We start from the raw sequence: 26,294 nt of genomic DNA, 5'->3' as shown, positions 1-26,294 counted from the left end.
TTAAGATCCGCCGGAGGGATAGAAACAAAGGCGTGAATAGTCCACACTCCCTGCTGTGTGGGAATGCCACAGGGGTGTGTGCCAGGGGGTGTTCAGAAGCAACCCACAGCCGAGTTTTAGGGTTAAATCACTTCTAGCTTCTGGGCTATCTTCCCCACCATTTTCAAAGCGCCTGCTCTCCTTGTCCTGCTCGGTGAGGACCCAGGAAGGGTGCTGGCCACGGGCAGAGGCCACCTGCGGGGAGCGTGGGTGCCTTTCTGCCTGGGCGAGCGCATCGCTCAGGGGCTCCGGCCGGGGTGCAGGGGCTGCTGAGCCTGTGCCTCTCCCTCCTCACCGATGGGCACCGTCCCGCCCATCCCATTCTTCTATATTCCCATTGCGGGACTGGACAGAAGAACCGGCTCTTCCTTTTGAACTTGGCCACGCCTCTCCAGGGCTGAGAAAAGCTCCTGAGCCTGGTGCCTGGGGCCACTGCCCAGCACCCGGGCTGTTCTGGGAGGCCCTGGTGGCCATGAGGGTGGGAGCTGATCTTGGTCCAGGCTCCTGGCGGTGAATATGAATACCGAATACCGTGTAGTGTTCTCTACCCGCCCCCCCCCCTTCTTTACCTCCTCTCCCTTTTAATGCGTTCACTTTCCCGCCACCTGCATTCCTGTGGAGGGAGGGCTGCCCTCCATCCTGGCTCTTGTCTGAGCCTGGGCAGCGTTCTCTGTGTGGCTTAGTGGTTTTGACTGCTGAGCAGAGCAGGAGGCGAAATTCAATCCTGGCTCTCTAAATTCTATTTATTTCTCTAGTATTTTGAGCCTGGAGCTCCCCACAAGGAAAAATGAGTGTTTTGTTGAAAAGGAATGGGGGTGGGTTCGATGTGAAAGTAACACACAGTTTCCAGAAAAAACAGTGTCCTGGGAGTCAGAGCCTGGGTTCCAGCCCCAACTCTGCCATTCACTTGCCTCCGTGTGACCGACAGTTGCTACCTGACAAGGTAAAGTGGCTACATGAGAAGCAGTACTGAGCAAGGGCACGTGAAGGCAAACTCCGAAAGACAAACCTGTGGTTCAGAAGTGGCTGTGCCGTCTATGGTACCCGTTATATTTCCGCAGGCAGTTCATTTGGTTTCTCCAAGCCTCGGTTTCATCATCTGTAAAATGGGAGTACAAATATTTTATAGAGTGGTTGTAAGGTTTAAATAAGATAATGTTCATAGAGCTCTTAGCAAGTGCTCAATAAACTAGCTTTTAGCACAGACAGGCCACAGGGCTCCTCCTACCTCTCTGACTCAATTTGGATAATGGTAATTGATAATTAAATTTTAAAGTATGTTTTTATTGACTTTTAGAGAGAGAGGGAGAGGGAGAGAGAGAAAGGAACATTGATATGAGAGAGAAACAATGATCTGTTGCTTCCTGCATGCACCCCGACCACCGGGGATCGAACCTGCAACCTGGGCACGTGCCCTGATGAGGACTCGAACCAGCAAACCTCGGAGCACGGGGTGACACTCACCCACCTGAGCCACACCAGCCAGGGCGATCATTAATTTTTTAATTATTTTTTTCCTTTTTAACGTGTAGTTCTATTTTTATTTGTTGTTGTTGTTTGTTTTAATTTTTGAAGATGTTCCCTTTCGCCCTGGTGTGCTCTTGGTGGGTGTGAACTGGACTGCCTTTCCCTCCACAGGGCCTCCCGCAGCGCAGCACAGGGTCCTGTTATGGCAATAGGGTCCGTCGCCGGCATGTGAGGAGAGGGCACTCCTGCCGCGGAAGAGGGTGGAGGAAGCCAGGGGAGCGGGTGCAGGGACTGGGGTCGCGGGCCACGTCGGAAGAGCCGGGAGTGCTCACGCAGAAGCTTCCACTTGGCCTTGCAGGCAGAGGAGTGGCCGCTGGAGGCCGTTGAGCGGGACAGCGCTCTGCAAAAGGGCCGAGGAGGGCACGCGGGCACCCGGGAGCTTGGGAACTAGCCTGGAACCCCCTGCCTGGGGCATCTCTTTCACGCCTCCTGCCGCTTGAAAATGCATGTGACGTTTGTATTCTACTCCATGTATTTTAAACACCGAGCATCGTTTTCCTGACTTACCGTTTAGTAAGGTAACTCCGAGGGAACCCCCGGTTATTCTGTCACCCTCCGTGGCCTTGTCCCAGGGCCCATCCCCCGGGGGGGGGGTGAGCGTGTCCCTCGGGGGCACAAACAGGAGGATGTCCATGTTCGCTGCTGCGTCTCCAGCACCTCACACAGCGGCTGGCACGGAGCAGGTGCTCAGTAGCATTGATCACCTGAATGAGAGATGGACATCGAATGGCATGATGGGACCAGGTGTTCTAAACAGTGATATGGGCAGGTGGCTGTTAGATGATATGAGAGGCACAGCCGGGGGCAGGGGGGGGGGGGGCCTGCCCGATAGGCCTGTGTGCTAAATGCAATCAATCCTTATCTCAACCGCTCACCGGGGCACCACAGCCACCAACCATGGCAATGGCAGAGGGGCTGGGAGGTGGGGACAAAAGTAAGTCCGCCTACCTCTGCATTAATCTCAAAGTGGTTTAAACCACTCCGCCGGGTTACCACAGACACTGTTGTTAAACTAAAAACAGTAACGGCAAATAACTAGAGCTGTTCTGTAAGCGGTTTCTCTGGAAGCTTCTCTTCTAAATCTGACCTCAAATGACTCCCTCCCTCAGTTAACGGAGGGGAGAGGGGCTCGTCTCCCCCGTTCTGGTGGAACTGGGGTTCTTGGGGTCCCACTGGAACGAGTATTTCAGAGGCCCCGGGGGGTGAGCAGGGCAGAAAGCTGTGTTTCCGTGGGATGGGCCCTGGGTTCCCAAAGCCCCACCTCCCTTCGTCCCGTCATAGGCGTGCAGCTGGGCGTCAGCAGAGTGAGCAGCAGGGCCCCTGTCCAGGGGGTCCTTGCCCTGTGGGAGCCGGGTCCAGCCCAGCACCGGCTGGCTCAGCTTGTGTCCCCGCAGGCCGTGGGCCTCGGGAGCTAAAGAGCCCCACAAGCCGAGAGTCGGCACAGCACGTCACGAGCCGAGTGCCCAGGAGCAGCGAGAGCAGCGAGTCACAAGCGCCAGCCCCTCGGTGCCCGGGACCGTGTGCCCGGTGTTCACGTGCTGGCCGGGCAAGGCCCACTCTGGCCAGTGGCCTCTGCCTCCAGGTTTGACTGGCAGCAAACACCTTCCCACTCACCCAGCCTTCCTGGGCCTGCGTCTACCTTCATCTTGTCGGACCCCGTTCCCCGGGGCCCTGCAGGGAACGGCTGGTGTCCCCGGGGCTGGAACGGCTGGTGTCCCCGGGGCTGGAACGGCTGGTGTCCCCGTGAAGCTCCCACATGGATGCCTGTGCTGCTGGCCTTCCCTCTGCTGCTTCCTTATTGGTAACCAGCTCATTACAACGGCGCTTCCTCCTGCTCCTCTGCCCTTTGCCTGCAGTTCAACCTTGAGTCCTCCATTCACTCCTGCTCAAACCTCGGCAGTCCCTCCTGCCCTCTTTCTCGACAAAGCTCCCTGCACCCGCCCTGGCGGTGAAACCCTGTGCTTCTTCAGCTGGCGTCCTATTCCTTCGCCGATTTCCTCATCCATCGGCCGCCGTCTCCTCTGAGCTCCTGTGGCCTCACAGGTTGTTCGAACTTTGTGCCGTCTGATCGTCATCTGTGATTCTTTCATATCACATGTTGGATGCTCCCTGAGGGCAGGCATGGGACTCCTGTGTGAATCCTACTCTCACATCTTCCCCGGGCCCCCTGGGCAATGGGGCACAGCACACATGATCAGCTGTTGGGGAGCCAGAAGCCAAGGAAATCTGCCCCCAGGCCCCAGGCAGCTCCCCACGGGGCTTGCCCTCAATGTCTCATGAGCAAGAATCCTCAGCTCTCTGCTGGAGTTCTGTGGAGTTCAGGCCCCAGGAAGGTCACAGCTGGAGTCCAACGCCATATGCCCAGAAAAGCTGAAAGCCACAGTGGCCTTTAGAGACACAGAAAATGAAGGACTCGAACAAATATTGTTCCTAGGAAGGCCTCAGACCCGAGCTGCGAACACAGCCAAAGAGCTGAGGTGAGGCCAGAGCCCTGCGGGCAGGCTGGGCTCATTTCCCCTGGGCATGGCGGCTCCACGCCGGGGGTTCCTGCGCTTCAGGGAAACCTGGCTCATGTTCTCCCAGCCTGAACCAAGAGTTAAATACAGCATGCCTGGTGAACGGAAGGAAGGAAGGAAAACATTCTTAAAATTCCCGCCCTGGCCAGTTTGGCTCAGTGGACAGAACGTCGGCCTCCAGACCATAGGGTCCCAGGTTTGATTCCCGTCAAGGGCAGGTACCTTGGTTGCCGGCTCCTCCATGCAGGAAGCAACCAATCGGTGTGTTTCTCTCACATCGCTATTTCCCTCTGGAAAAATATCCTCGGGTGAGGGGGGGTGTGTCCCTTAGCCCAGCCTACACCCTCTCCAATCTGGGACATCCCTCTCATAATCCAGGACTGCTGGCTCCTAACTGCCTGCCTGCCTGCCTGATTGCCTGATTGCCCCTAACTGCTTCTGCCTGCCAGCCTGATCACTTCCTAACCACTCCCCTGCCAGCCTGATTGACACTTAACTGCTCCCCTGCCAGCCCCATCACCCCCAACTGCCCTCTCCTGCCAGCCATCTTGTGACAACGTTGGGGATGGCCATCTTGTGATGACGTGGGGGGTGGCCATCTTGTGATGACGTGGGGGCGGCCATCTTGTGATGATGTGGGGGCAGCCATCTTGTGACCGTGAGGGTGTGAGGGTCAATTTGCATATTACCTCTTTATTATATAGGATTTATTGAACATTTACTATGTACTGGTCATGTGTAAAATCAACTTCATCTACATGGCGTGCTTTAATTCTCATTTAAAGCCCAGGAACTGGGCACAGTTACTTTCCCCATGCAAGATGGACCGGAGGCACAGAGAGGATAGGGAGCCTGCCTGAGGTTATAGGACTATAAGGCATGTGCGCTACATGCACTCTAATCCCAGATTTTAACAGCTGCCACATAGTGCCTCCCAAGAGATCCTTTGAAAAAACTTTTAAAACAACTCAATCAAACAACATGAGAAAAAATACAAAAAAATTAGAAGCTCGATGTAGGAGGTTCAACATCTGACACACATGCATACAAAGAAAAAGAGAAAATGGAATTATTTTTAAATAACATAATAACATTTCCTGACATTTTCATGAAATGCGTTTTCAGATTAAGTAACCTAAAAATAAATGAAGGGAGGGGGTGAGGCCTACACCAAAAATCCATGATAGTAAAACGTTACAACTCTATGAATGAAGATAAATAAGACCCTAAAAATGTCCAGAGGTCATTTAAAAGGTTGGAATTAAAAGTGACATCAGACTTCTCAATATTAATTCTGGAAGCTGGAAGTCAGTGGAGCAATGCCATCTGAAATTTGAGTCAAAATTATATCCAACCTCACCCGGCCGGTGAGGCTCAGTGGATGAGTCCACCTATAAATCAGGAGGTCACGGTTCCATTCCTGGTCAGGGCACATGCCTGGGGTGCAGGCTTGATCCCCAGTGTGGGATGTGCAAGAGGCAGCCGATCAATGATTCTCTCTTATCATTGATGTTTTCTCTCTCTCTCTCCCTTTTCTTTCCTCTCTGAAATAAATTTAAAAATACATATTTAAAAAATGTATATCCAACCTAACATTCTCGACCCAGTTGAACCCTGAATCAAGTGTGAGACATAGAGCCCTAGCCGGTTTGACTCAGTGGATAGAGGTCGGCCTGCGGACCAAAGGGTCCCAGGTTCGATTCTGGTCAAAGGCTCCTCCCCAGCCTGGGCCCCAGTTGGGGCTTGTGTGGGAGGCAACCAATCTATGTTTCTCTCACATCAGTGTTTCTCTCTGTCTTCCCCTCTTTCTTCTACTCTCCCTAAAAATCAATGGAAAAATATCCTCGGGTAAGGATTAACTAAAAAAAGAGAAAAAAAAGTGTGAGACACAGAAATAGAACGCACGTGAACTGGTGAGAGTCCATCCGTTTCCTGTTGTGGAGAAACAGTGCCCAGCGCAGGGGAGACTGACTTCTCACTGTCTACCTTTTCGTTCCGTGTGAATGTTTGCCATGTGCTGATGGCAGATCATTCGAACATGTTTGAACTCTTTCTGAGTGTGCCGGTAATTAACTGGACGTGGGGATCGCCCATCTTAAGTGACGCAGCGCCCGTGGCTTCTTGTTCTTCCCACTCGCCTCCCATGAGCACCGGCAGGTGCGCTGGGCCTGGAGGCAGAGAGAAGGGAAGGCCGGCTAGGCCAGAGCCGGCTCGCTGTGCGGGGGACATGCAGAGGGCAGCTGGAAGGCAGCCCTCTGGAGGCCAGAGACTCAGCCTTAGGTCATGTGAGTAATTACGTGAGTGGAGCTGGATAAATGCGCGTGGGGCAGCCACTTGAGTCATTTGGGTGTGGGTGAAGGACAGGAAGAGTCAAGTCAGGGGAAACGACCTGGCAGGACACAGCCTCCCTTGCTGAGGCCTGGCCTGCAGGATGGAGACTGGGGGAGGCCTGCAGGCTGGTCTGGCCCCGACACCGCAGGGAGGAGCTGACGTCTGGTTGCGCGATTATCTGCGCACATCAGTAAGGCGTGTAATGACCGAGGTCCGGGTCTTCATCGCCCTCATGTCTCCGGGAGAAGAGAAGCTCCGAGCTGTTTCTTAGGAAACGAGCTGAGCCTGATGACAGCTCTGCTCACCCGCTAGATGGAAGCAGCATGGTAAGCTGTTGACGCCCTTGAGAACTAATATACGAGTTAATTAGTCTCTAATATACGAGTGCTCAAAGCCCCTTTAAGGGTCTGTGTTAAATGTGCGGTCTGATGAATATGGCCATCTTTTTATGAACATATTAGTAAGACTATATTCCAGCACTTTACCCAAAGGACAATAGGTCAATAGAATCAGCCTCTAGAAGAAAGACAGCCATATCCTTTCATGTGGGGGACAAGGGCTGTAGGGGAATTACTGCTTTCACATTCTACCTGCCATGGTCTTTGAAGATAATTCCTCCCCTTCCCAATATGAAGTTGGCAAAAATTTCCCCATGACGCATTCCAGGAAAACCTGTTACCAGCGTGCCATGAAGATTATAATTTACATCGTTTGTAGAGCATAGGAGGTCTGAAGTCAGACTGAGTTGAAACTTTGGTTCTACCAATTGTTGGCTCTTAGGTCTGAGCAAATTACTTAGCCTCTCTGAGTCTTAGGTTTTGCTCTGTAAGTTGAGGCAAAGCGCTGCCTAGTAGGGTTAAATAATAATGTGGATTTTTATGTATAAATATATATATGTACATAAAATACATATACACTAGAGGCCCAGTGCATGAAATTCACGCACTCAGGGGTCCCTCAGCCCGGCCTGCACCCTCTCCCAGTCTGGGAGACCTCAGGGGATGTCCTTAGTGCTGCCGTGGAGGCAGGAGAGGCTCCTGCCACCACCTCTGCACACGCCAGCCGTGAGCCCGGCTTTTGGCTGAGCGATGCTACCCCTGTGGGAGTGCACTGACCACCAGGGGGCAGCTCCTGTATTGAGCGTCTGCCCCTTGGTGGTCAGTGCATGTCATAGCGACCGATTGTTTGGCCATTCAGTTGATTTGCATATTACCCTTTTATTATATAGGATATATATTGTCCTTTAACAGACAGTAATTGGCATATGGTAAGCACTCAATAAATGCTAAATATTATAAGGCATTTTTATAACTTTCAGATAAACTAATACTAAACTACAATTCCACTTACTCTGCATAACGAAACTCAAAATATGTATGGAAAGAATTATGAAATCTGAAAAGTGCTGTACAAATATAAAAGTGATAGTATCAACTTATTGTTGCCTTTCTATACAACAGAAAACATTCGTGTCAGAATCTACGCTTAAAGGATGTTGTAATTACAAAACAACTTATGCATTGGTTAAAGCATTTTTAATTCTGTGAGACGGTGATTCTCAATCCTTTGGGTTACTCCCTGGGGAGACCCAGCTGCCATAGGGTGAGACGGCCCCAGAGAGGCTGAGGGCTGATGCCTGCCAGCAACCAGACGAGTAAGCTTAGAAATGGACTCCTCCCAGCTCGGTTAAGCCTTCAGATAAGACCACAGTCCCAGACAACAGTTTACTGCACCTCATGAGAGACCCTCAGCCAGAGCTACCCAGCAAAGCTGTGCTTAGATTCCTGACCCACAGAAACTAGGAGATAAGCTATGTTTTTAGGGGGTTGGGAAAGGTAGGAGAGAGTAAAGGGGGAATAAATGGTGATGGAAGGAAACTTGATTTTGGGTGGTGAACACACAGTGCAATATACAGAGGATGTATTATAGAATTGTACCCCTGAAATCTAGATAATTTTATTATCCAATGTCACCCCAATAAATTAAATTTTAAAATATTATAAAAATGTTGACACCAAAAAACAAGAAACATATTTTTAAAATAAGTTGAAAAATGGATTGGTAACAAGGTACACATGAAAAAGGTATGTTTGTTGTTTTGAAATGTTAAGTTCTGGGACAATTTGTTATGCAGCAATACATAACAAATAGTATAATATGCACATGGAAAAACGCACAATTATAAGGATAAGGCTGGATGAATGTCACAAGATTAACATGCCCACGTAATAAGCACCTAATCTAGAACCAGAACATAGCCAGCCCTCAGAAGCCTCGCGTGCTCCTTCTTACAGCCTTCCTCCGGGAGTAACACTGTCTGGACTCTTACCCGCTTCTCTGTATATGATCAGGAGTGAAACAGATGAGAAGCTCCGAGGGAACTCACAAGAATACGAGCATCACTCTAGGTCAGTAAAACTTGGTTAAACATACAGAGAGACAGTATGATCCACTGCTGAGGGCGTGGGCGGAGAGTGAAAGTGGCTGGATTAGCATCGCGGCTCTGCTCCGACCAGCTGTGATCTCGGGCAAGTTCATCTCTGCATCGCGTGTCTTTGCCTGTAAACGAGGGTGATGAGACTGCTTACCTCGCACGGTTGTTGAGAAGATTAAAAGTGGAAATGAGTATAAGTCAAGAAGAACCATGCACATAACAAGTGCTCAAACTGTGTTACCTGTTATCTAAATGGAGAGGGTAAAATATGTTGGATGATCGTTTGTACTACCTGTCATTTTGTTTGTTTCAAAGGGACAAACAATGGGAGGTGAAGGGGAAGCATAAAGTTAGAGGCTGAACTGAGGCTTTAATTTATCAGTGGATTTTAACTGTCAGTGAAATCTCAAGTGCCATGATTCCCTAAACATGGATGATTGCCCTCTCGGGAGGAAGCCTGTGTCCATGTTTAATTCCTCCCCTCTGTCCGATCTCCCTGCAGAAGGAAATAAAAGATTTAGATGTAGAAAGCGACGTGGCATTGGGAATGAAATGGAGGCTATAAATAGACATGTCAATGAAATAGGTTAGTGAGGGATCTAGCTCTCAGAGTCTCAGAATCAAGGGCACATATTCTTGTCACCTCTGTGCACTGGCACATGCATGCTTGTAAGGGTCTCGAGACAGCTGTGTGTATGTTTTCCTACATATGTGAACATGGTGCATGCATGGAACTAGCATATGACTGAGGACAGAATTCTGCGGCATAAATGGTGTATTTCTGAATAGTAGAGGGATCCCTGTGGGCCAGATCAGTACCCTCCCCCTGACAATCATTACTGGAGATACCAGAATAAAACATGAACCCCAGCCCTGGCAGATGGCTCAGTTGTTTGGAGTGTCATCTGTGCACCAAAAGGTTGCAGGTTCCAATCCCGGTCAGGGCACACACCTAGGTTGAGGGTTCTGTCCCCAGTGGGGCACATATGGGAGGCAACCAATTGATATCTCTCTCTCTCTCTCTGTTTCTGCCAGTCTCCTTCTCTCTCCCTTCCTCTCTCTCTAAAGTCAATAAGCATATCCTCAGGTGAGGATTGGAAAAAAACAAAACATTCCTCCCAGATGGTCAACCCCAATTCTGTCGGACATGACACAGCTGGCATGATGACTGTGTGGTATCACTGGCCAATCCGTGAGCCCTTGTCAGGACTCAGGGTCCATGGTGATGTTCCAACCTGTCAAGCGCTGAGGTCAGCTTAGCTGCTGGTTTCCTAACCACCAGACTGCCGTTCCCAGACTCTGCTGCTGTCCCCGTCGCCATGGGGACCGTTCTCCTCTCAGTTCCTGGCTGACCCTCGCGTTGATATTGACCACACACTGCCTTGAGCGGGGTTTGTTGAATTGCTGTTTGTTTCTCTATGACTGTGACCTCTTCATAGGCAAAGGGCAAAGTCATTCCTCTTCGTGTCCCCAGCAGCACCTAGGATGGCGACAGGATGTGAGCGCCACGCATGTTCACTGAACAATGCACATCCTCGCTACGCCCCCTGGTGCGGCTGTTTTGTCAGTGCTCCTGTTGGTGGCACCTAGAACCTGAAGCGTGGAGGGAAATGCTATAGAAATCCATATCCCTGCATATCCTTTGACATCTTCTATATATATAAAAGCCTAAGTGACCATCGCAACCGAACGGACGACTGAACAAGCTGCATGGGGCTACCAGGCCGGCAGGGGGGTGAGTGAGGGGCAACCAAATGACTGAGCAGCAAGCTGCATGGGGCGACCAGGCCGGCAGGGGGGTTAGTGAGGGGCAACCAAAAAACTGAGCAGCAGGCTGCGTGGGGTGACTAGACCATCAGGGGGGTTAGTGAGGGGTGACTAAATGACTGAGCAGCAGTCTGCGTGAGGTGACCAGGCCGGCAGGGGGGTCAGTGAGGGGTGACCAGGCTGGCAGGAGGGGGGGGCAGTTGGGGACGACCAGGCCAGAAGGGGAGGCAGTAAGGGGTGGCCAGGCTGGGGGGGGGGGGGGGGGACAGTTAGGGTGACCAGGCTGGCTTGGTGGGGCAGTTGGGGGTAACTAGGCTGGCAGGAGGGGCAGTTGGGGATGACAGGCCAGCAGGGGGGGAAATTAGGGGTGATCAGGCAGGCAGGCAGGTGAGCAGTCAGGAGCCAGTGGTCCTGGATTGTGACAGGGATGTCTGAGGGATCCTGGATTGGAGAGGGTGCAGGCTTGGTTGAGGGGACCCCCACCCCTGTCTGTGCATGAGTTTCGTGCACCGGGCCTCTAGACTTATAATTAAAAAAGGTAATGCCAACAGACCTGTCAAGATCGTTGCTGTGATTTCAGATGATAGTGATAATAAGAGAATATGAATAATTTCATCAAACTAGGTTTAAAAGTGAAATTTCACTGACAGTAGACAATGACCTTCTGCCAGCCTTCCCAAGTGTGAGATTCTAGACGACATATACCAGGCCATTCAGGATTTTGTAGTTCAGGAAGTTACTGGCCTAGAACAAAGACCAAACTTTAAGAACCAAGGGATCTTAAAAGTGCTTTTGCTGATTCCTCAGTCCCTCTCAGTCATCTGGGACAGAGTTTTAAAAGTCAGGTGTGCCCAGCCAGTGTGGCTCAGTGGTTGAGTGTCGACCTATGAACCAGGAGGTTACTGTTCAATGGCACATGCCAGGGTTGCAGGCTTGATCACCGGTGGAGAGTGTGCAGGAGGCAGCCCATCAGTGATTCTCAGCATTAATGTTTCTATATCCCTCTCCTTCTCTAAAATCAATTATATATATATATATATTTTTTTTTAAAGTCGGGTGTGCATAATCCTCTCTAAGTAAATTCTGCCCCCTTGTGGACTAAACATCCCCAGATAGGAAAACACACTATAGTTGCATGGACCATTTCCTCTTAGTTCTTTCAAAGAGTACCTCGGCGATGTTTAAAAGTAATGTTGACACTCTGGCTGGGTAGCTCAGCTGGTTAGAACATCATCCTGATGTGCCAAGGTCATAGGTTCCATCTCCTGTCAGGGCACTGACAAGATTCATCCAATGAATGCATACATAACTGGAACAACAAATTGATCATTCTCTTTCTCTCTCTCCCTAAAACCAATCAGTCAATGAAAATGTGTGCCCTGCAGGTGTGGCTCAGTTGGTTGGGCGTCATCCTGTGCACTGAAAGGTCGCCGGTTCCATTCCCAGTCAGGGCGCATGCCGGGTTTCAGGCTCGATGCCCAGTCAGGGGCATGTAGGAGGCTGCCTCTCTCTCTCTCTCTCTCTCTCTCTCTCTCTCTCTCTCTCTCTCTCTGTCTCTCTCTCTCTCTCTCTCTCCCCTTCCTCTCTAAAATAAATCAATTAAAAACATAAAATAGAATTTTAAAGTCATGCTGCCAGTGGAACAAAGCTAGGCTGTTTGTGTAAATTGTGTGAAACCCGGTTGATGGTGACAAATCCATTGACGGAGAGCAGCCTGCATTGTGTCTTGTGCTTTCATCCACGTGACTAGGCCGGTGCCTTGAACACACTCAGCACTCAGTAACTAGCTCACAGACCATTACGGTTAGGGAGCGCGCTAACTACTGACTTCAGATCACATGGAAGAGTCCCTTTCCCAGGCCCTGACATCGCCCACTGAGTGGCTCCAATAATGAAAAACTTACTAAAAGATACAGCTCGTTTTCGCATCAGACAGGCCTCTTAGGAAGCCTACCAACATATTAAGCCCAAATGGAATGAGTCTTTTGTCGGAGAGTCCTATCATCTCAGGCCTGGAAAGAGGTGCTGGGACACACCCAGCAGCCTCGTGGCTTTTAAATGCTGGGAGAGAACTGCCACGCTGCCCTTTAGTCTTCCATGCGCCTAACATTTCACTGTGACTGGGTCCACTCGTCCTCCCACGGCAAGCGTGTTGGTCCCATTGTCTCCTCCTCACAACCTTCTGGATGTCGGCTTTTGTGTCAATGTCCCTGTCAGGGAGCAACCCCTGGAGCGGGCGCAGATGCTGTGGGTGCGCTGCCTCACTAACATGAGCACCGTGAAGCTGTCACGCCCCTGCCTGGGACACCAGCCTCCGCACTGCAGCGTAGACTCCATCGGCTTCTGCAGGGCACGTCACACAGCTGGATGCGTGCACCTCGCAGTCCCAGGTCTTCCGGGTCTTTCCCACCCAGACTTCGGGAGGGAACATGTAACTTGGAACATTTGCCTCCATAAACTTCATCTTGCTTTTGGGTCAGGATTCCAGCTAGCGAGATCTTAAGTGTGTCCAATCAGATCAGCTCTGCTCCTTAGCTCTGTGCTGTCCACATCGAATCAACGTGATCTCTGGGTTTCCAATCAACCGATTTCAAGGGCAACGACCTTCACCTTCGGTGTGGGAAAGAGAGAATAAACAAGGGAGCCGAGCTCTGTCCGCACAGCGCCACCCTCAGCCCTGCGGGCCTCGGGTGTCTTCTCTGAAGCACCCGGCTCACAGAGAGGAGGGTCGGAATGAGTGAGCTCAATCAGTGCGAAGTATCACAGCATTAGCTTCCAAATGGCTTCAGGGAGGAAGAGACTGTACCGTCTTTGTGTTCACAGCACATACTTAGCAGGTAGAGAGCCAGCACAATTTTTTAGCAGGATAAGTACATACAGAGTACCTATGGGGACAGTTTTTCACAGAGGGGAAGGGACGGAAGTTGATCATTTCTAATCAGCCTGTGTTTAGTCTAAAAACTTCAACTCCTCTGTCAGCAAGGGGCTCTCCCATTTCCCCTCTCCGTCTAAGGGAATAGGGAGGAAGCTCAGTATCTGCTCACCCACCACCACCACCCCCGGACCGGGGCCCAGGCTGCCACCTTGGACCCGCACCATTAATTTTAGGGGCCCCAGGAACAAATGCTCCCCTCCTGGGGAAAAATAACAAGTCACCACACGGATTCCCCGATGTCTGAAACCCCACTGATCATCTGCACGCTTCACTCGTTAGCTGTAGCCTTTCTCTAAATATCAAGCATGTATTTGAGAAGACATTCAAATGTATTGGTCCTTTAGCAGCTCATACTGAATGTGGTTTTTCACTTGTTTTTAAATCTTATTGATGTTGCCCTAACCGGTTTGGCTCAGTAGATAGAGCGTCGGCCTGTGGACTGAAGGGTCCCAGGTTCAATTCCGGTCAAGGGCATGTACCTTGGTTGCTGGGCACATCCCCAGTAGGGAGTGTGCAGGAGGCAGCTGATTGATGTTTCTCTCTCATCGATGTTTCTAACTCTCTCTCCCTCTCCCTTCCTCTCTGTAAAAAAATCAATTAAAAATATATTTTAAATCTTATTGATGTTTTATAGAGAGGAAGGGAGAGAGAAGGGACATTGTTGGGAGAGAGAAACATTGCTCAGTTGCCTCCTGCACACGCCCTGACCAAGGATCGAACCTGCATCCTGGGTATGTGCCCTGATGGGGGATCAAACCTGCCACCTTTTCATGCACAGGACAACGCTCCAACCAACTGAGCCACACCGGCCGGGGTTGAATGTGGTTTTTCTTTTCTGAAGACTTCATAGAGTCTTCGGAGAGAAGACTAGAGATATTCTGGGGTTGACCAGGAAGGCAAAGGATGTGGAAGAGAAACTTCCCTAGTTCCCAGTGAGGGCCACGGGCAGGGGAGGGCAGATGCTGCCCATCTGCTCGAGCTGCTCCTTCACCAAGAACGTCTTTCTTCCCGCACTCTGTGCAGGGAAAGCCCGTCTCCCTTCCCGGAACCGGTCAGTCTCACACCCGAGTCTGCCTCACACTCTTGTCAGAATGCTCTTCTGTACAAGATGATCCACTCGCCTGGGTGTGACATGAGGCTGTGGTCGTGGGAAGAGCAGCCTTGCTCTGAGGAGGTGTCTCATGCAATATGTAGAGGTAAAGGTCATGGTGTCTGCATCTTACATTCAGCTGGGCTTCGTGCTGCAATAGATGAGAGATAGATGACAGATGATAGATAGATAGATAGATAGATAGATAAATAGATAGATAGATAGATAGATAGATAGAGATAGATAGATAGATGTATAGATAGTGATAGATGATAGATAGATAGATAGATAGATAGATAGATAGATGATAGATAGATAGATAGATAGATAGATAGATAGATAGATAGATAGATAGATAGATAGATAGATAGATAGATAGATAGATAGATAGATAGATAGATAGATAGATAGATATAGATGATAGATAAAGCAAATACAGCCAAATATTACCAGTTGTCAAGCAAAATGCCTTTCGAACTCCTCACAATTCTGCTTCACCTCCTCAGCATACTTTTTCTTGTTTTTCTTGTTTTTCAAAGTACAGTGTGTACAGTTATTGTCAATAATAATTACCATTTTGAGAACATACTTATACCATGTGCCAGTGCCAGACATCCTTCCAACAATCTTTCACAGTGGATGTTTTCATACTCATTTTTCAAAGAAGGAAGAAGACTTAGAGTGGCCAGGGAACTCACTGGTCTTTTGGCCACCAGTTAAAGTCACATCTGTCTAACTCCAAAGCTCATAGTCTTTCTAGTGCTTCATGCTGCATCTTGAATTGCATGCAGTGTGCCAAAAACAGAAGGAAGGTACATCTACCTGGCACAGAAGCCATGCTCGCCTAGCTCTTTGTACACAAAATCTTTTAAAACACTTCACTTGCGAGTGGGTGCCCTGCTCTATACACACGTGCACACACACACACACACACACCTACAGAGTTTATATATATTAGTCTATAAATCAGGTGAGTCGATTTCAGAGAGGAAGGGAGAGGGAGAGATAGAAACATCAATGATGAGAATCATTGATCGGTTGCCTCCTGCACGCCCTCTGCTGGGGATCAAGCCCACAACCCAGGCATGTGCCCTTGACCGGAATAGAACCAGGGATCCTTCATTCCGTAGACTGATGCTCTATCCACTGAGCAAAACTGGCTCGGGCTAAAATATATTTTTATTGATTTCAGAGAGGAAGGGAGAAGGAGAAAGAGAGAAACATCAATGATGAGAGAGAATCATTGATCAGCTGCCTCCTGCACGCCCCCTACTGGGGATTGAGCCTGCAACCTGGGCTTGTGCCCTGACCAGGAATTGGACCTTGACCTCCTGGTGCGTGGGAGGACGCTCAACCACTGAGCCACACCGGCCGGGCCAAGCTAGCAACTTTTTGTTGCACAGGACAATGCTTGACCAGCTGAGCCACACTGGCCAGGGCTAAGCCTCCATTTCTTGATCTATAAAATGAGAGAAGCTGGTTTTAAAACTTCCAATGTCCTTTTCATTTTTCTGACTGACATTTGATGATTTTGATTTTCCTGAGGCTTTCTCAAATATTTCATGTAAAGCAGAACACGAGAAAATTCTCTTCCCACTCAGGTACGTGAACAGGCCCATTAAGAAAAGTGCGATCACTGAGTGGAGGAGGTGCTTACGCAACTCAATGGCCGTTAGCGGGTGCCCTGCTCCAGTTAATGGTGCGTCCCGCACGGGCCTGCACCGACCCAGAGCTGTCGCCACTGTGGCTCTCTAACTTGGTGCCTTGTAAGCTGCACGTCTGCACAGCCCGGTAACCAACTACCCGGTTCTCGGCCTGCGTGCCAGGTAGGGCCCTGGGGGTGCCAGGTGCCTGTGTTGATGGTGGCAGCATGGAGGACCCCCTCTTTGCAGAGAGTAAGTCTGCAGACGTAACTGTGAGGTCCCAGGCAGCTGTGTCCTGTGGGATTCAGCAGGTGTTTGAGAAGTAGAAGAACTCTCTGTTAGGGAAATAAGAGAGAGAGAGAAAGAGAGAGAGAGAGAGAGAGAGAGAGAGAGAGAGAGAGAGAGAGAGAGAGATTTAAATGCCGTGTTCTGGTTTCTATTAAAAGTTACCCCGGCCGCCTGGCTGGCATGGGTTGAGCGTCAATCTATGAACCAGTAGGTCACAGTTTGATTCCTGGTCAGGGCACATGCCCAGGCTGTGGGCTCGATCCCCTGTGTAGGGCCTGCAGGAGGCAGCTGGTCAATGATTCTCTCATTGATGTTTCTCTCTCTCTCCCTCTCCCTCTTCCTCTCTGAATCAGTATAAATCTGGGGCGGGGGGGGGGAGCTCCCGCTGGCCTTTTCTTCATTGCATCCATGAACGCAAGATGGCACCAGTGGCTCTTTGGGGACGCATCGGAGGAAATCCGGCCAGCGTTCTCCCTGCTGCCACAGCTGCCAAAGCCACGGGCTCTGACCCGGAAAGGTGGCCTCCGTGCGCCGTGGAGACAGTGCCCATCGGGCCATGGAGGCCGGGGGCTGCGTGAAGCTGGACTAAATGAGCTTCCGTAGAAGGGCCCCCAGGACACCTCCTGCCACCGCAGCAGGCTGGCCCAGCTCTGTGCACACAAATGCTTAAACTGACACCCAGTGGGACTGTTCCCTAAGGGTCCCTGACACCCAGTGGGGACTGTTCCCTGAGTGTCCCTGACACCCAGTGGGGACTGTTCCCTAAGGGTCCTGACACCCAGTGGGACTGTTCCCTGAGGGTCCCTGACACCCAGTGGGGACTGTTCCCTGAGGGTCCCTGACACCCAGTGGGGACTGTTCCCTAAGGGTCCTGACACCCAGTGGGGACTGTTCCCTGAGGGTCCCTGACACCCAGTGGGGACTTTTCCCTGAGGGTCCCTGACACCCAGTGGGGACTGTTCCCTGAGGGTCCCTGACACCCAGTGGGGACTGTTCCCTGAGGGTCCCTGACACCCAGTGGGGACTGTTCCCTGAGGGTCCCTGACACCCAGTGGGGACTGTTCCCTGAGGGTCCCTGACACCCAGTGGGGACTGTTCCCTGAGGGTCCCTGACACCCAGTGGGACTGTTCCCTGAGGGTCCCTGACACCCAGTGGGGACTGTTCCCTGAGGGTCCCTGACACCCAGTGGGGACTGTTCCCTGAGGGTCCCTGACACCCAGTGGGACTGTTCGCTAAGCGTCCCTGACACCCAGTGGGACTGTTCCCTGAGGGTCCCTGACACCCAGTGGGGACTGTTCCCTAGGGGTCCCTGACACCCAGTGGGACTGTTCCCTGAGGGTCCCTGACACCCAGTGGGGACTCTTCCCTGAGGGTCCCTGACACCCAGTGGGACTGTTCCCTGAGGGTCCCTGACACCCAGTGGGGACTGTTCCCTGAGGGTCCCTGACACCCAGTGGGGACTGTTCCCTGAGGGTCCCTGACACCCAGTGGGGACTGTTCCCTGAGGGTCCCTGACACCCAGTGGGGACTGTTCCCTAAGGGTCCTGACACCCAGTGGGGACTGTTCCCTGAGGGTCCCTGACACCCAGTGGGGACTGTTCCCTGAGGGTCCCTGACACCCAGTGGGGACTGTTCCCTGAGTGTCCCTGACACCCAGTGGGGACTGTTCCCTGAGGGTCCCTGACACCCAGTGGGACTGTTCCCTGAGGGTCCCTGACACCCAGTGGGGACTGTTCCCTGAGGGTCCCTGACACCCAGTGGGGACTGTTCCCTGAGGGTCCCTGACACCCAGTGGGGACTGTTCCCTGAGGGTCCCTGACACCCAGTGGGACTGTTCCCTGAGGGTCCTGACACCCAGTGGGGACTGTTCCCTACGCGTCCCTGACACTCGTGGTTCTGCCAGTAACTAGCTTTGTGCCTCGACATTTCAATTCTCCAGGCTGTAGTTTTCTCATAATTAAATCTTGATGAACTTGCGGCTTCCTAATGGAGATAGTGCCTGAATGCCAGGGACCCACGGCGGGCCCCGGGTGCAGATTGTCCCTTCCGATCACCCACCAGGGGAGCCCCAGGCGCAGGAGCCCCCCACGCATTGCCAGGCTGGGTACTTCGGAGCCCAGAGCCCTGCCCTTTAGGCCGCAGGCCGGTGTGGGTGTAGGAAGTGCAGAAGGACCTGGGAAATCGCAGGAATCCCTGCGGCCTGAGTCCGCGAGGGAGGCTCAGGGGAGACCAGAGGCCCCGCACTGACCTGAGGCTCCTGTCTCGGCGAGGTCACTTGCATCGCGCAGAGGCCTCCCTGCACTCCTGCCTAATCCTGGGGAGGGTGTAAATAGAACTGGCGCTCTGGCAAAGCCCCCCCCCCGCCTCCCCCATGTTCCCTTCCTTTTGGGACATCAACCAAACCTGAGTCTTTGATTCCCTCTAGTGGCTCAAGCCAGCAACTCCCATCACTGATTTTTGCACTTTTTATTCAATGTACAGAAGTGCCTGCTGCGGGCACCGAATTGGAGCTGGTTCTTAGGCTTTGCCGGCTGTGGGGTGCTGGTTTCCTCTGGGCATTGCTGTGCCTGGTGTTCAGTGAGCAGGGACAGGGCCACAAGGCCTCCTCATAGCTGAGCCTGGTACCGCGCACACCAGCTCATTTCCCTGCGGCTCCACCGCTGCTTGTGGGGACTGAGGAGGACGGGTTTAGGGGGTTAGCTCCACCCTGAAGGAGGTGCAGGATGTGGGCCTCGGCTGTTCGTTGGTAAATGAGTGCACCCGGTGAGCATTAGCACCCGCAGTGTGTGAGGCCGGGCTGGGTGCCGTGGGGGTGCGGTGCGGTGGGGGGTGGTGCTTCCTGGCTGGTGGGAGCGCCAGGCATCGGGAGGCCACGGGAAACAGGACACGCGTGCCCAGCAGGGCCGTCCGGCGTGAGCGTGGCCGTGAGGCAGGCGTGGGCGGCCCGGCTGTCACTTCCTAGCTCTGTGCACTGGCACGGTGCCAACTCCCTCCTTGCCTGTCCTCGATCAACGGGGAGAGGAGTCATTTCTACACAGATCTGAGTGTTCATTCTCCAGCCAACCCTCCGTAGTGCCCACCTGGGGCCACTCCCACTGCAGCGCCACGGTCTAACCGAAACCTCAGAAACACGGCTGAGAATGTCAGGAAGGCGGCAAGGGGCTTGCCCAGTTGGTTCTGAGGCTGCCGCTCCCTGCGCAGCCCAGGAACTTGGGGAGCCCCTGCTGTGCTCTGAGGTGGAGCCGCTGAGGGCTCCCAGGCAGCCAGCCCTGCAGTCTCCTGCTCCGTCCCCCTCACTTCCGTTCCTGAGGCGGGAACACAGCCGATTTCTTGCTGATCACGTTGGGGAATGAGCAGGGATGAGGAGGTCGTTCATGCGCTTCCGTCTGTCACGACTCTTGGACTTTAGCGCTGAAAGCCCCTCTGAGGGGGCCGTGATTTTGCTGCAGGAGAAAGGCCTTCCCACAAGCCCTTGGGGCTGCTTTAACTTGGAGGTCCTATAATGTTGCTGCATCGCGAATGGCTTGAAAGAGATCGTTTTTCACACTGCGCTCTTTAAAAAAATTTTTAATTGATTTCAAAGAGAGGAAGGTAGAGGAGAGATAGAAACATCAGTGATGAGAGAGAATCATTGATCGGCTGCCTCCTGCATGCCCCTCACTGGGGACCGAGCACGCAACCCCGGCATGTGCCCTGACTGGGAATCTAACCATGACCTCCTGGTTCATAGGTCGATACTCAACCACTGAGCCACGCCAACAGAGCCACGCTTGGATATATATATAAAATTATTGATTTCAGAGAGGAAGAGAAAGAGAGAGAGAGATAGAAACAGTGATGAGAGTGAACCATTGATCGGCTGCCTCCTGCACGCCCCCACTGGGGATTGAACCCGCAACCTGGGCATGTGCCCTTGACCAGAATCGAACCCAGGACCTTTCAGTCCTGAGGCCGACGCTGTATCCACTGAGCTGACCACCGGGGCACGCTTTGCTTCTCTATTACCGTGTGAGGAGATAAAGGAAGATCCAGAGATAAAGCACATCTGAGTGCCAGACACATCGGACCTGGCCTCTAGGTGGGGTTTCATCGCAGCAATTCATGGGTCGTCAGTTCTGTAGCTTTAGCAGGCAGCAATGCAGCGCCTCAGCGAGGCACAGAGAGAGATCAATAGGAAGGAGAGCGGTGAGCAGGAGGCCCAAGCCTCCGACGGGGCGCCATTCCTGTAAAAGAGGGAGCTGGAGGGAAGAAGGCCAGACGTGGCTGAGCGCCTGCTGGCTAAATGGTATGGGACCAATGGAGGGATGGGATCCAAATGTGCTGACTCCGAGTTTTGCTTTGAATAGAAGGGTTGGAACCACAGGATGTGAAAGCGAACGGACTGGAAGACAAGCTGGGGGGCACGAGAGGAGGTGATTTGTGAGGAAGCAGGAGCTGCCTTGAGCCCGCTTGCCCCCTGGGGCATGCCTGCCCCTCCTCAGGGTCCGGAGGCGGCCTGGCTCCCAGAGGCCCTGCGGGGGAGCCGGGAGCCGGCCTGGGCTGGGGAGGAGCTAACCCTGCCGTCCCTTTTGGTTTTTTGGTTTCCGTCCTATTGGAAGCCTCTGCTGGTGGGGGGAGAGAAAAAACAACAGTTACTGTTGACTAGTGGAGTGGGGGGGGGGGGGGGGTGCAGTGGAGGAAGATGGGATGGAGGAGCCAGCGGGCGGTCCTGGGCTTCTAGCGCTTCTGGTCCGGGATTCTCTCCGCGCCCGGCCTGCCCTTGCCACAGGCACAGCCAGTGGTCAGTGGCTCCGTTTGCTCCCACCCGGCCCTGCCCTGCGTTTCTGCCTCCTCACGCGGCTCTCCTCTTGCAGTGTCCTGCTGTGTCGGAGCCTCGGGGGCTTACACTGAGATCAAGAAAGTGGCCGAGGAGAAGGTCACCCTGCCCTGCCATCATCAGCTGGGGCTCCAAGAAAAAGGCGCCCTGGACATCGAGTGGCTGCTCACCGACAGCAAAGGGAACCAGAAGGCGGTAAGTGCCGCGCGAGGGCCCGCCTCTCCCCCTCGCCACGCCCTCGCCTCTCCCCCTCGCCACGCCCTCGCCTCTCCTCTGCCCTCCGTGTTTCTCCTGGGGCCACAAAGGGCTAGAATTGCTTTTTGCCTTTTTGTTAATCCTCACTCCAGGATATGTTTTTTACTAATTTTTAGAAAGAGATGAAGGGAGAGAAGCACCGATCAGTTGCCTCCCGTACGTGCCCCAACCGGGGATCCAACATGAAACCTAGGTTGTGCCTTGGCGGGCATGGAACTGGCAACCTCTGGGTGTCCTGGCCGATGCTCCAAACGGCTGAGCCCCAGGCCGGGCTGGAATTGCTTCTTTTATCTGCAGGAGATCAAAGACTCTAGACAGGAAACTATAACAGAGAGCGTGTTTGGGTCGTGAGGAGAGAGTCTGTGTGCTTTGGGGGAAGCAGGAACTGCTGGGAAGCCCTCCGTCACCCGCCCACCCAGGGAGCCTGCGCCATCGATGTCCTTCCTCAGAAGGGGCTCCACTTGCTGGTCCAGAGGCAGGACTGGAGCGGTGGGCGAGGCCTGCTCCACCTCCTCCGAACCACTGGCACCTGCCCATGTTCACCCTGGCAGTCATGACTTACACCCTCTAAGATGGGGTCACACGGTAAACATAGGACACAGAGGAGCAAGTACAGGACACGCGTGCAATGGTTAGCATGTGTAACTGCCAGCAGAAGGAGCAGTACCGACCCCGCAGCTGGAAACCGAAGGAGCTGGCCCGGGTCTCGCGTGCAGGTGCCTGGGCCGCCGGGCCGCCGGCTGGGCACTGGGTCCGACGCCTGGCCTGTGAGCAGGACTCGCGGCGCCTGCTCCTCTGGACGCCGCCGGGCTGGCCTTCACTAGGGGCTGAGAATCAGTAACCTCTGTCTTCCTCTTTCTGCCCTGGCGGCGTCAGCCACGGGACCTCCCTCAGCCTCGTTTCCCAGCATAACTATCCCCCCCCCACCACCTTTACTCATTGACTTATTGTTTTAAAATATATTTTTATTGATTTCAGAGCAGAAGGGAGAGGGGGAAAGAGAGAGAAACATCAGTGATGAGAGAGAATCGTGGGTCGGCTGCCTCCCGCACGCCCCACACTGGGGATGGAGCCCACAACCCGGGCCTGTGCCCTGACCGGGAATCAAACCGTGACCTCCTGGTTCATGGGTCAACGCTCAACCACTGAGCCCCACCGGCTGGACTGTTTTAACTTTTTTGTTGAAAGTTTTGCGATTTTAAAAAATGTCTGTAACCTAGGAAAGCTGGCCTTAGATTTTCCTTCTCCTACAGAACTGTACTATTTCCCTACTAAAAAGCGAAAAGTTGTCCTTTCCTCTCTCCACTGGCTGCTTTTTTGCTATAAGATGGTTTTCACGAGCAGAAGCTAAGGTTTTCACTGAAAATAAATCACAGGATCCCTGTTGGGGTTTAACCTGCTTAAAGGGCTGCCCACATGGCCTGGGTGTTTTGATCCTGCTTGTCATTTTGTTCTGTCATCGCCCACGGCTCTGCTCCCTGTAGAGCAAGGTCACCTTCACCTGAGCGTCTATTCCGACAACGCCTTAGTCAGTCCCGCTTCCGAGTGAGCTAAATGGGAGCAGTCTCCTCCAGTAAAAACCAGGACTGACTCCACTCATCCAGCCTCCCCAAATGTTCTTGTTAAACTAAGAAAACAGAGTGCTTGGTCATGTGGCCAAGGGAGCCCAGGGGTCAGGAAGCCATCGGTGATGAAGCCGCTGCTGCTGCGTCACCCTCACAGCAGGCTCCGCTCGCTCCTCCCCAGCCACATTCTGCAGAGAGGCTTGGCCCCTACCCAGCCATGCGGGCTGCACAACTTTGTTCACGTTTGGAGGTTTTTATTGTACGTAGAGAGCTGGCCTCTGCGGAAAGGTAGATGAGGTAGATGACTTGAATGACCGTTCACGGAGGTTCGCTTAGTCCAACCTCGTGAAGCCCGCACCTGCCGCTGACCGGAACCCGGGCCCCACAGGGGGAGGGCGGCCTGAGCCGGAGGCGGGAAGGAGAACCCCGGCCGGATGTTGTCGGCTGGCTCCAGGAGAGGTGCTGGCGACCCATCCTGCTCTCTCTGCAGCAACGAGGCAAAGGCCAGGCAGCAGTTTGTTCTGCGCTTGCCCATGTGCCCCGCGAGGCCCTGGGGTGCAGAGTGAGGAAGGCAGCGGAGCCCCCAGCTCCTTGGAGCGTACCGCGAAGTGGCCTTCAGTAATTAGGAACACATGTACATGTTTACGCAGAGCACGGGGGGTGTTGGCTACATGCCAGGCACGGGCCGTTGAGCACATGTGACGTGATTCAACAGCGCCCGGGGGACTGTTAGTCCCATTTACACACCAGGAGCTGAGGCCGAGCGCACGGGGAGAGCGGGGCTCAAGGTCACCCACTTTGCATTTTGAAACTAGGCGCTCTGACGCCGTGCCACCAGCCGTGCTGCCTTCTTAACTACTTTGAAATTATCCCACGTGCTCTGTAGGAATTAAGGAGAATGCAAGGAGAAATTATTCCAGACAGAATTACTTATGCAAAGACCCGATGCTGAAAAAAGCTTGGAACTATTGGGAGTTCTAAAAGATTAAAAGTAATTTAGTATAAACCAATGTTACCTCAATAAAAAACTATTTTAAAAATCTATTTCTTTAAACGTAGTAAATGCGGACTCCCGCTGTGCAGGCCCCCTCTGCGGCAGCCAGGCGGGGAAGCCGATGTCAGGGCGGAGGTCCGAAGGCCGTTCTAGATGGACACCAGGGGGACCCATTGGCCAGGAGCAGCTGCAGGAGGGGAGAGGGCAGCAAGTGCTCCGTGTAAGAAGGCGCCTCTGATAGACATTGAAGAAGCACCTCTGGGTGCTGGCGGAAGGCGGGCCTGAGGCGCTCGCGGAGCGTGGGCAGGGCCCGGGGGCCTGGGAGCCGCAGCAGCGGAGTAAGAGGGAGCTGGAGGGAAGAAGGAAGGAACCCTGGGATTGGATAAAAAGTAAAATGATGGACATGTACTTAGGTGGGTACAGGAACAATTAACATGATAATGAAGGAATGATAAAGAAGTCGTGAGCCTGCAGCGGGGGCAGGACCGGAACACACAGGGCGCGTGTGCATGCGAGGGAGCCTACGCTTTCTCCTAGGATGCCATGGAGGTTTGAAGGATTTTAAGAGTTGTTAACGGAAAAAAAACCATTGAAACCTGTAAAGAATTTTAGTGAGTTTATTTGAGCCAAACTGTCGACATATGCCGGGAAGCAGAACCTCAATGAATTGAGATAATGCTCCCAAGAATGGCGGGTTACATCTGTATTTATACATTGCCATCAAAGGAGGGACATAGGTCTGCTACATGAAATTCATTGGTGACGGATTAAGGAGGTGGGAAAAGTCAAACGGTGGGAAACCCCTGGGATTGGATAAAAAGTAAAATGATGGACACATACTTAGGTGGGTACAGGAACAATGAACATGATAATGAAGGAATTTGAAGTATCTGTCCTGGCGCCCACCACATTTGGTTGTGCCCCAGGGGCTCCAGCGAAAGAGGAAGTTACAAGTTACCCAGACATCTCACAGATATGTTATCTTAGAGGCAAAAAAGGCAAATGGGCTCAGGAAAGATCTAAGTTGATCTTTGTCAGGGAAGATATCAGCTTAGGAATGACTGCCCACTATAACCTGTTTGTAGTTAAATATTTAATTTTCAGACCATCTTTTGTGGTTATTTTAGGTCTCTGAGTTTTCAAGACTGCCACACAGGCCTCCCCTGAGCTTGTCAGGTTAGCAGGTGGCTTCTTTCGTTCACAGAGTGAAGGGACATATGCATTTTAAAGCAATCACTCTGGCACCGTGCGGCACCCTGGGTTAAGGGGGGCTCGAGTAGAAGCAATATCAGGTAAACAAGTTCAGGCTATACAAGGCCGAGCCTGCAGTCATGGATGCTGGGCTGTAAAGAAGGGGTTAATCAGAATGTAGTATGTAGCCCTAACTGGTTTGGCTCAGTGGATAGAGCGTCGGCCTGCGGACTCAAGGGTCCCAGGTTCGATTCCAGTCAAGGGCATGTACCTTGGTTGCGGGCACATTCCCAGTAGGGGGTGTGCAGGAGGCAGCTGATTGATGTTTCTCTCTCATCGATGTTTCTAACTCTCTATCCCTCTCCCTTCCTCTCTGTAAAAAATCAATAAAATATATTTTATATATATATATATATATATATATATATATATAATTTTTTTTTAATGTAGTATGTAAAGTGGCCAAGCTTGTCCGTTGCCAGGGAGTTGGGAGGAAGAGTGAGGTGGCTGAGGAAGGAAGGGGCTGGAATGGGTGTGGTGCTGAAGGCAGACTAACCAGGGGCGTGGATCCAAGTCCAGCTTTGCGTTTCGATCTGAGCAGAGTGCTTCCATCCCGTGTGTGGGACGCACAGATCCGCAGGGAGCATGTGGGGGTGGTCAGCAGGCTCAGTGATAGTTGAATTTCAGCCTCGACTGGATGACATTAGACTCTAGAGCTTTCCTTCTGGTTCTAGGGATGGAAACAGTAGAATTTCCAAAGCCAGAGAGACCGCCTCCCCCAGGGTCGGTCAGGGACACGAGAGAAACCTTTCCCCTCTGTTTTTCAGATGGAGAAATTAGGACAAAGGGTTCCAATCCCTGTGCCAAGCCTCTTGGCCACGCCTTCACCCTCTCTCCTCTCC

The 26,294-nt window shown here is 52.5% G+C and overlaps 1 protein-coding gene across 1 annotated transcript in view; it reads left to right on the top strand.

Annotated features, from left to right (window-relative positions):
• The window catches only part of CLMP (CXADR like membrane protein), a 98,280-nt gene that overhangs the window by 55,124 nt on the left and 16,862 nt on the right, over nt 1-26,294 (top strand). Inside the window, exon 2 of the mRNA XM_028135776.2 lies at nt 21,425-21,582. Coding sequence (XP_027991577.2) covers nt 21,425-21,582 — 158 coding nt within the window. The remainder of the gene's footprint in view (nt 1-21,424; nt 21,583-26,294) is intronic.

This window comes from Eptesicus fuscus, chromosome 23, assembly GCF_027574615.1.
Source record: "Eptesicus fuscus isolate TK198812 chromosome 23, DD_ASM_mEF_20220401, whole genome shotgun sequence".
Lineage (NCBI taxonomy): Eukaryota > Metazoa > Chordata > Mammalia > Chiroptera > Vespertilionidae > Eptesicus > Eptesicus fuscus.
This window is presented reverse-complemented; position numbering and strand designations above follow the sequence as displayed.